At 30.8% G+C, this 9,436-nt stretch overlaps 1 protein-coding gene across 1 annotated transcript; it reads right to left on the reverse strand.

Annotated features, from left to right (window-relative positions):
* Positions 1-7,384: 7,384 nt before the first annotated feature.
* LOC145123592 (mitochondrial import receptor subunit TOM7-1-like) lies at positions 7,385-7,979 on the reverse strand. Its single transcript, XM_079058800.1, has one exon. It carries the CDS (start codon positions 7,892-7,894, stop codon positions 7,676-7,678), a length of 219 nt encoding a protein of 72 aa, XP_078914926.1. The 5' UTR covers positions 7,895-7,979; the 3' UTR covers positions 7,385-7,675.
* Between the last annotated feature and the right edge of the window lie 1,457 nt (positions 7,980-9,436).

Raw genomic sequence — 9,436 nt, forward strand, 5'->3', positions numbered from 1 at the left:
TTGTTAAAAATCTATCTTAGAAGTCAGCTTGGAGGTGTTGTATTTTCTCTATGTGTGTATGGATATTAGAGAGCAGCATAGTGACATGCTTTCCACCTAATACGACAATTAGACTAGGATGGTGTCTCGTAAGCCTTTGTGTATGTGATCGTAATCTCCTTAACACTTATATTGATGTTTATTTCGATTAGTTAATAAATAATGATGTAACTCAATATTGTAGTATATAAATAAAGTATGAAAATCTTAAAACTTTTACATTATCCATCCTTTTTAGTCTATACCACCTTCTCATTCCTCTTAATCTCATCCTACATAACAACATTTATAAGTTGTTTTTTATTAAAAAAATCAATGACATAACTCTATATTTATTACTATTATGTAAATATAATGCACCTACAGTTATTAAAATCCAAGTATCTTAATGTACAAGCTTCATATGAAGCATGCATCTAGGAACATAAGTCTTGTTGATAAAAGAGTTTGAACTTGTTCATTATTAGGATGTGTCCAATGTTTTTCATTATAGCTAATGAGAACATTGTTACAATCATGGTCTTATATGTTTATATGTTGTTGCCATATTAATCAGATGCAATGATTTTCATCCTTTCGAAAAAATAAAATAAAATTTAAGAAACTATATAGATAACAAAATAATCATAATAATAACAATATTAATTAAGGAACTAGATTTTTATAAAAACAATGTGATGAAAACCTAAAATGAATGCATTTAAGTTAAAAGTGTAAATTTGGTGTAATTTGAGAGTTAACCAATCACCGATGCATATAACTTGGCTAGGACTTAAAATGTTATAAAGTTGATAGAGAATGATGAAAGTCGAAATTATATATGAGTAAAATAATATAACTCAAAAGACGAGTTAAGTGTTAAAATGGAAAGTATATGGACTATTTGTGTAAATTTGTCATAGTTTGAACATGATGAATGGGACTCTCCTTTCCCTATCCATTTAATCTGTCTCCAAAAGTTGAAAGAGAGTGATAGACATCTTTTAGACATTGTAAGAAGTTGAAGCTTCATTTTTGCTCTTTTGAAGATCTGGGTCCATCTTCATCATTCTCAAGTGCTTTGAGGTATCATCTCTTCTCTGATTTTCTAATCTCTATTGTTAGGTCTTCATATTAATTTGCAATTGATACTTCCTTACTTCCTTTTATTTCTAATGAGTTTATTTGAGGTTTTGGAGCTTCTAGCAAGTTTCCAAGGAGTTTGGACCTTGGTGTAAATCATTGATTGAGCTATATTCTCTTTTGAAATCATTAAAATTTATTTGTGAAGTTCTTTGGTCATATTGAAGCTTATTGGTGAGGAACCGGTGGTTAATTGAAACAATGCCATTATTTAAGGATATATGATTCGTTTGATGTTGTCATTTAAGGAACTGAAGTTCTATGCTCATGATCTTCCATTTTGGATGTTTGATTATTAGAATGATTATGTTTTAGATGGTATACTTGATTCAAAATGGATTTTTAAGCATCTTATAGCCATTAGAGGTCATTTAGGTGGATTTGGAAGTGTGGAGACCATATAGACCTTCATAATGAACTTAGGAATAAGTTTTTCATGTTTTTTAGCTGATTAGGTTCTCGGTTGAGTGGAATTTTGCTTGTTTCTCAAAAATTACTTTTGTCTAATGGACCTGAAATTTATATCAGTATTCCCTTAGTGGTTCGTGTTAGCAAGACACTTGTCGGAATCATAAAATTTAACCTACTATTATTTTTGAATTGAAATTGAGTTTTGTGGTTGGTTTCTTCAGTTTATTGAACAAGGGGAGTTTATAGGTGCTAAGCAAGATTGAAGGTGAAGAAGGGAATGTTACTACTTGAATGAGGTGAGTACACTACGAGTATATGTCCGTATAATTGTTATGGTGATATTTGGTGTGACTTTCTATGAAATTATATGAATGTTCTGTAAATATTATATGTATTTTTTGCAATCGCGAAAAGTATTTGGTGTGCCTATTTAAAATGTGTAAAGTTATATGTTTTTGGTAAAATGTTTTTACATCCATTGTCGGTGCATTTAATTATGACTTATTTGGATGATGGGGTCATTTTGGACGGGTACCCAACTTTAGTGACTTTGGTGTGTGAAAACATTCTAGAAAAGCCTCACTTACATATGAGGGTAGTTACCTCATATATGGACCATGTGTAATGGTCACATGTATCTTAGTTTGGTGTGCCCACAAGCTATTTCCCATATTGGTGATTCTTTGGTGAGTGGTGTTGGACTTTGAGATTAATATGAGTATTGGTGATTTGATAAAATGCAATTGCTTAACTTTCCTTTTATCTATATTTTCCTTTTGGGTGTCGATGTATTGTTGATATTTGATGTTTTATTGATATACAAATGCTATAATGCTTCTTTCATGCCTTATAGAGTATGATGTTATTTTGATGATTTAAAGTATTTTTTTTGGGGTAGGGTGGTTAACCTTAAGTTTAGATGATGCCAATTCCAATACTCTTAAAGGAACATTCAAAAGATTCTAGAGATGTTGACGTTAAGAGAAAAATGACGAGGTAAAAATTATAGCAAAAAGAAGGCAGGAAGTGAACATTCAAAAGCCCCTGGATATGTTAGATGTGTCAATACTTGTGAGCGAATCTATAGTATATGCACTAGCGATAAGAGAGGATATTGATACAGACGAACCTCAGTCTTACAAAGAGGTTGTAGCGAGTAAAGAAGAAACAAATGGTTAATGGTGAATAATGAAGAAATGCAATCAATTGAAAAGAATGAAGTTTGGGATCTTGTTCCATTACCAAAAGGAGCAAAACCAGTGAGATGTAAATGGCTCTTTAAACTAAAAGAAGGAGTTACTATATATGAACCAACAAAGATGAAAGCAAGGTTAGTGGTAAAAGGTTTCTCACAGATAAAATGAATTTTCTATCATAATGAATTCCCACCCGTTGTGACACACAAAATGATTCGGGTTTTACTAGCCATGGTGAGTGTACTTGATATGGAGCTTAAGCAACTTGATGTAAAAACTGCTTTTCTTCATGGCAGTCTAGATGATAAAATTTACGCGTCCCAACCAGAATGGTTCTTTGGCTCCAAGAAAGATCATGTATGTTAACTAAAGAAATCTCTTTATGGTTTGAAGTAGCCTACAATAGAATTTTACAAGAGGTTTCAAAGTTGTGTCTACTCAAAGGAAATGTATGATGGTTCCTACATATATTTGTTTTTATATGTGGATGATATGCTCATTGTAACCAGGAATATGGTTGAAATTAATGACCTGAAGGCGTTACTAGAAAGTGAATTCAGGATGAAGGATTTTGGTGCAACAAAGAATATATTAGGTATTATATTCGAAGATATAAAAGAGTAGAGATGTTATATATCTAAAAAACTATATTAAGAAAGTATTTCAATCATTTAATATTGACCGGTCCAAACTTATTGGAACTCTTTTGGCAGCACACTTTAAACTTAATCGAAGCATTATCTAACTACATGCCAGGAAATTTTTTTCAAAAGAAAGGTTCTTTATTTGAGTGTTGTTGGAAGTCCCATTTATTTGGATCGTGTTGTCGTCCAGTTAATATGGTAAGCAGGTTTATAAGTAATCCAAGAAAAGTTCATTGGGAAACGGTCAAGTGGATTATACGATACTTGAAGGGAACGGCTAACATTTGTGATGTTAATACGTGGAATAATAACTTGGTTAGTTACACATATTCTAACCAGGGTGATGATCTAGTGAAAATATGATCACTTACATGCTACATTTTTACTTTATTCGGGTGTGTTATAAGTTGGAAGTTAATGTCACAACCCATTCTAGCATTCTTGCCTTATCTACAACTGAAGTGGAGTACATGTCAATTACTGAATGAATAAAGGATTACATATGGTTACATGGTCTTGTTCAGAGTTAAGGATGAGCATAGGCGGGTACCCGCCTCATTTGGCGAGAACCGGAACCGACGGTTCCTAGAAAGTTAGAACCGCAACCGGTCTAGGCGGTTCTTAAATTTTTGGAACCAGTCCCAAAACCGGCAGTTTCGGTTCCAAGAGCGGGTAACCCGGTTACATCCATTTTATTAACTTTTGTCAATACAACTGCAATTTAGTTCGGTCCAAATCAAATCAATTCTGACCAAAGACGAACAAAATTAGATCAATATATTATCCATCGGTCTAAATAACACACGATTATTAATACTAAATACCAATACACACACACACACACACACACACATATATATATATATATATATATATATATATATATATATATATATATATATATATATATATATATATATATAAACCGGTTCTAACGGGTACCGAGCGGGTAGCATTTCTGAAAAAACGAGAACCGAAATCGGAACCGCTTAAGGCGGTTCCGTAACTTTAGGAGCCGAAACCGCTTAAGGCAGTTCCTGTTCGGGAACCGGTAGTTCTGAGACGGCTCCAGTTCCGAAAGCGGGTACACAGTTCCGATGTTCATCCCTATTCAAAGTCTTAGGTTGAAGGTAGAGAAGCCTATCATGTTTTGTGACAGCCAAAGTGTTTTGTGTCTTGCAAAGAATATGGTTTATCATGAGACAAAACATATTGATGGAAGCTTGAATTTCAACAAAGATGCTTTGGAAGAAAGAGAGATTTTTCATCCAAATGATAAACACCAAGGAGAACTCAACTGATATGTTGATGAAGTTGTTGTCCACATAGAAATTTAAGCATTGCTTGCACTTGGTAAATCTTCGCTAGAAGTAAGTCCATTCGAGACAAAATGGCAGGTAGGAGCGGGAGTTCTTGGTTTTAGGAGTTTGAATTATACTCAAGTTAAGATGAAGATTGTTAAATGTGACTTGAGAATCGACGACCAGATTAGATATCCGATCGTCCATGTTTTTGTTAGGGTTATATTTTGTACTTTGCATATATAATATAGTTGATAGCTAAGGTTTTATTTACTATCGTTTTCAAACTCGTAATAAAAATACTCACTCGTATACTATAAATGTAGGTCATTAACCAAAGTTGATTATGGATTTCTCATCTTCCGTAATCTTAATAAATTTTATATATAAAACATTTATTTTTTTTCTAAATAAATTTTCTTTTTATAGAATAATATTTTTGCCTCTATTTATTAATTTAGTTTCCATTTGATGTCTAACAACATTTTGCAAACAATGTGCACCCAAACAAATAATAAGGGGGGTTTTGTGATTGCTTTTTGGACCTCAAAAGTGTTTTAGGACAAAAGACTTTATTGATTTATGACTTTTTCAAAAAAGATTTTTTTTAAAATGTTTGGATTAGAATTTATAGTGGCAAAAGCCAATAAGTTATTTTTTTAGGCAAAAACCAATAAGTTGTTTTTTTTAAAATGTTTGACTTAACTTTTAAATGTAAAATGACTAAAAATAGTTATGTGAGTATAAGTTTGGGTGGATATAAGGTTAAATGAGGATACTGTGGTAATTTTAGAATAAAAAAGCCAATAACACTTCAAAAAACAGGGTTCTTCATGCTTTTCCAAAATTCCATTTTGAAGTTTATAGAAAAGTTGATTTCAAAATTGCTTTTCAATTACCCAAACATTTTTTCAACTTATGGATTTTTAAAAAGTTAACAAATTGTTTTCAAAAGTAATCCTAAACACCCTCTACAATGGCTTGGGGCATTTAGGTGTTGTTTGATTTTCTGAAGCAAAAATTCATGAAGTCTGCGGATCACCTCTGCAACCCTCTGCAGTAGAAGAGGTGGACCAAACGGCTGTAGAGTATAATAAGAAGCGTGTTTATTTTTTTAACATCTGCATACTGCTGCAGATATTAAAAAATTCAAATAAACTAATTTTATAAACCGAAAGTAGTTTTTTAATACGTAAAATTTAATAATGTATAATATTTCGGCAACAATTAATGATATTTCAGTAAAAAATAATGATATTTCAACAAAAAATAATGATATTTTAGTAAAAAATAACGATATTTCATTAATAAACTATCATTATTGAATATAAAAAAACGAAAAAAAAAATTAAACAAGAATAAACAAGAAAAAAATGAAAAAAAAGATGAAATAAAATTTCAACAACATATAATCAAAATTACAGCAAGAAAAAAAAGAAGAAGAGGAGGTTGGAAGAGGCGGTACAAGTGTTGCGCCAAACAGAGCACGCGCAGAGGTTTTTGACTCCAAAGACTTCTAAAAAACAAACAGCGGGGAGATGAAAAGTGTTGCGTGTGTGCTGTGCCGCCCAGCAATAAGATGTTTGAAGAAGTTTTTTCCAAAAAACAAACAACAACTTAATTTAATTTCCCTTTCATCTCTAGTAACATTTTGCAAACAATGTGCAACCAAACAAACTATAAGATGGCTTAGGACATTTACAATTATCGCGTTTAATAAATTTATCCATTATCATTTCATTTTTCATACTAACATTGAACATTTTTTTTCATATAATCTATTGAATTCAACAAAGGTTCAATTAAACATATTTAGAAAAGACATGTATTTGTTAATCATTTTATATTCAAAAAATATCTTTTTTTCCTTATTGAGGAGTTCAATGACGGTTGAACTCTATATCAATTGAACATGACATCCCTCTGTAAAAAAACGTTAATCCATTGAATGTCAAATAAACATTCTAACACATTCAACCACTTTATTAAATTATGCATTATGAATATTGTTATTTGTCAACATCAAAATGGACTCCCATTCATTATTCTGCCCCAACTATCCTTATTATTATCCTAAAATAATGCCCCGATGTTTATTCCTTTCAATGACCTCATTTTTTTAGAACAACATAAATTTTGATATAAAACCTAATAAAATGCTAGATAAAAAACAATTACTATGAATTAATAACCATGCTAGGATTAAATTTGCAGTTTTCTCCAATATAAATATGATCATAGATGATAGAAATCACTAAAATTTACAAAGTAAGACAATGTTAAAAGTATTCTTTTTTCTTTTATCTCTTTTCACATCTTAATTACCAATCTTGTAAACACAGCTCTATTAGTCATGGATATTCTGAAGAAGATCCAGCTTAAAGCTGTACATTCAATCATCACTGCAACAGTTTAGCAAAATCCTCTAACTAAACTACATCAAACATACAAATCCAACATATAAGAAATGAAACCATTTTATGTCTTTTACTTCATTGATCAATCTCAGAAGCATAGTTTAGTCAAATAAATTAATAAAAGATGCAAATATATCGGGTGTTTTTAGAGAAAAAAACAGTGGTAAAAAGATTAGACATCCCTTAGGATTAACTATATGCATCCATGAAGTTTAAAACCCTAGAAGCAAACTCATACCAATCATACTAATTCGTAACAGAAACATGTTTTTGCTTTCAATTTTAGAGAAAAAAAACAACATGTTTTTGCTTGACACAAGGCAATCTATTTGCAATACATGTAAACAGATATCAGTAAAGACTAATACAGCAAATTAACTCATACTAATTCGTAACAGATACAGAAAACCAGAGCTGCATATCAAACGATTCAATTAACCACGCCTAGCAAATACACAGACAAACAAAATCCCTAACTTATGTCTAGATATAGATTCGACTTGATTTAGAATGAAATTCGACGAATAGAGAAGGATTGTTACGATTTAAACCGGGCTGAGGAGCTGAGAGATCGATGGTTTGGGCTCCGAATTCATGCCGATGATGATGATCAATGGTATGAATCCGTAATGAGTGATAACTTTAGCTTTCTTCATCGTCCATGTACTCCATTCCTTCAAGAGCTTCGATGCTGAATTATCGTCCGATGGCTTTGATCCTCTCGATGATTTGCCCTTTGATTTCAAAACCACCTTCGATGACATGATTTCTCCTCTTTCGATCGATCGGTCTTTCGTCTGGTATGCGTAAAGCGTATGTCTGGGGTTGCAGATTTGCAATTACTTTGCCTGTGAGCCCTAAAATAGGTGGATGAAGTGATCTGAATCTTGTTCCATAAGCAACAAGCCCAATAGGCCCAATTGTACTTATCGACATATTATTCGGTTACACATCCATTAATTAAAACATGAAATGTATTTTCATGTCATAATTCATGTTATTTTTTTTAAATTAATATCCAAATAAAAGTGTTTGAAAGATATATTTTATTTTCTATAACTTATATTATTGTCTTAATTTTAATAAATAATCTGATAAATGAATTAATACGGGTTGATTTGATTATCATTTGCTTCTAAATTATTTTACAACAATCTCTAAAATCTACTATTTATATTGGTTAATTTTAGTTAAGTTGTATTACCATGATGAACTGAAGGAAAAATTCATAAAAACTCAACGTATTATCTCTCAAAGTTAAAAAACTATTATTATAATTTTGTGTCTACTAAAATCTTATTATTACATATAAAATTCATAATTAAGAAAAATGTTCTCATATTGTTCCACATGTAATGAAAACTAGGGCTGTCAAAATTGTATCACGGAAAACCAACCAACATGCTACCAACCGAACCAAGAAAGTTGGTAGCCAACATATTTGGTAGCCAACATGTTTGGTTGGCAGTACCGTACCAATTGAACAATATTGGTACGGTAATGGTACAAAATTTTGAATACCATGGTAATACCGTACCAATCAATTCATATATATATATATATATAAACGAAATCGTAAATTTCAATTGTTAATTATGTTTAGTGTTTACATTTTTAAAAAACGATATATAAGTTATTTGGTCGCATTAGTCAATAGTCATTACAATGTTAAAGAACAAAATTAAAACATTACTTTAGCGTTATTTTTAATAGAATCTTTTGTAAATTAAAAGAACTACATAAATTCTTTACTAAACGTCTAAATTACCCGATGTATTTGCTTATTTTAAAATCTTACAACAGACTATAAAAAGAAGTCGGTATATATCATTACCAATTTGTACCAACCAAACTTGTTGGTAGCCAAATATATTGGTACCAAGTATACTTGGCACGGTACCAGTAGTAAATTTTTTATACCAATTATAATTGGTACGGTACATGGTTTAAGGAAAAACGAATTGGTACCGTACCAATTCCACCCCTAATGAAAACCATAAAGTAATATAGTCTTAATATATATATATATATATATATATATATATATATATATATATATATATATATATATATATATATATATATATATATATATACTAGGTTAAAACCCGTGGAACCCACGAGTGTTAATTTTAAATAGAATTAAAAAATTGATTATGTAATAAAATAATATCACCATTCATTTATAGTTATAATAGCAATGTATTTGTAGACTTTTACCAAAAAAACAATGAACTTAAAACTTTTACCAATTACTTTCTTTGTTTTTGGATCAAAGTCGTAAAAATGAACAGAATTCCTCAATT

The sequence above is a fragment of the Lactuca virosa genome, chromosome 7 (genome assembly GCF_052849685.1).
Source record: "Lactuca virosa cultivar CGN04683 chromosome 7, Lactuca_virosa_CGN04683_v6, whole genome shotgun sequence".
Classification (NCBI taxonomy): domain Eukaryota; kingdom Viridiplantae; phylum Streptophyta; class Magnoliopsida; order Asterales; family Asteraceae; genus Lactuca; species Lactuca virosa.

Bases quoted from the DNA above. Each gene is read 5' to 3' on its own strand.
- LOC145123592 (XM_079058800.1), bottom strand. From the start codon at position 7,894: ATGTCATCGAAGGTGGTTTTGAAATCAAAGGGCAAATCATCGAGAGGA.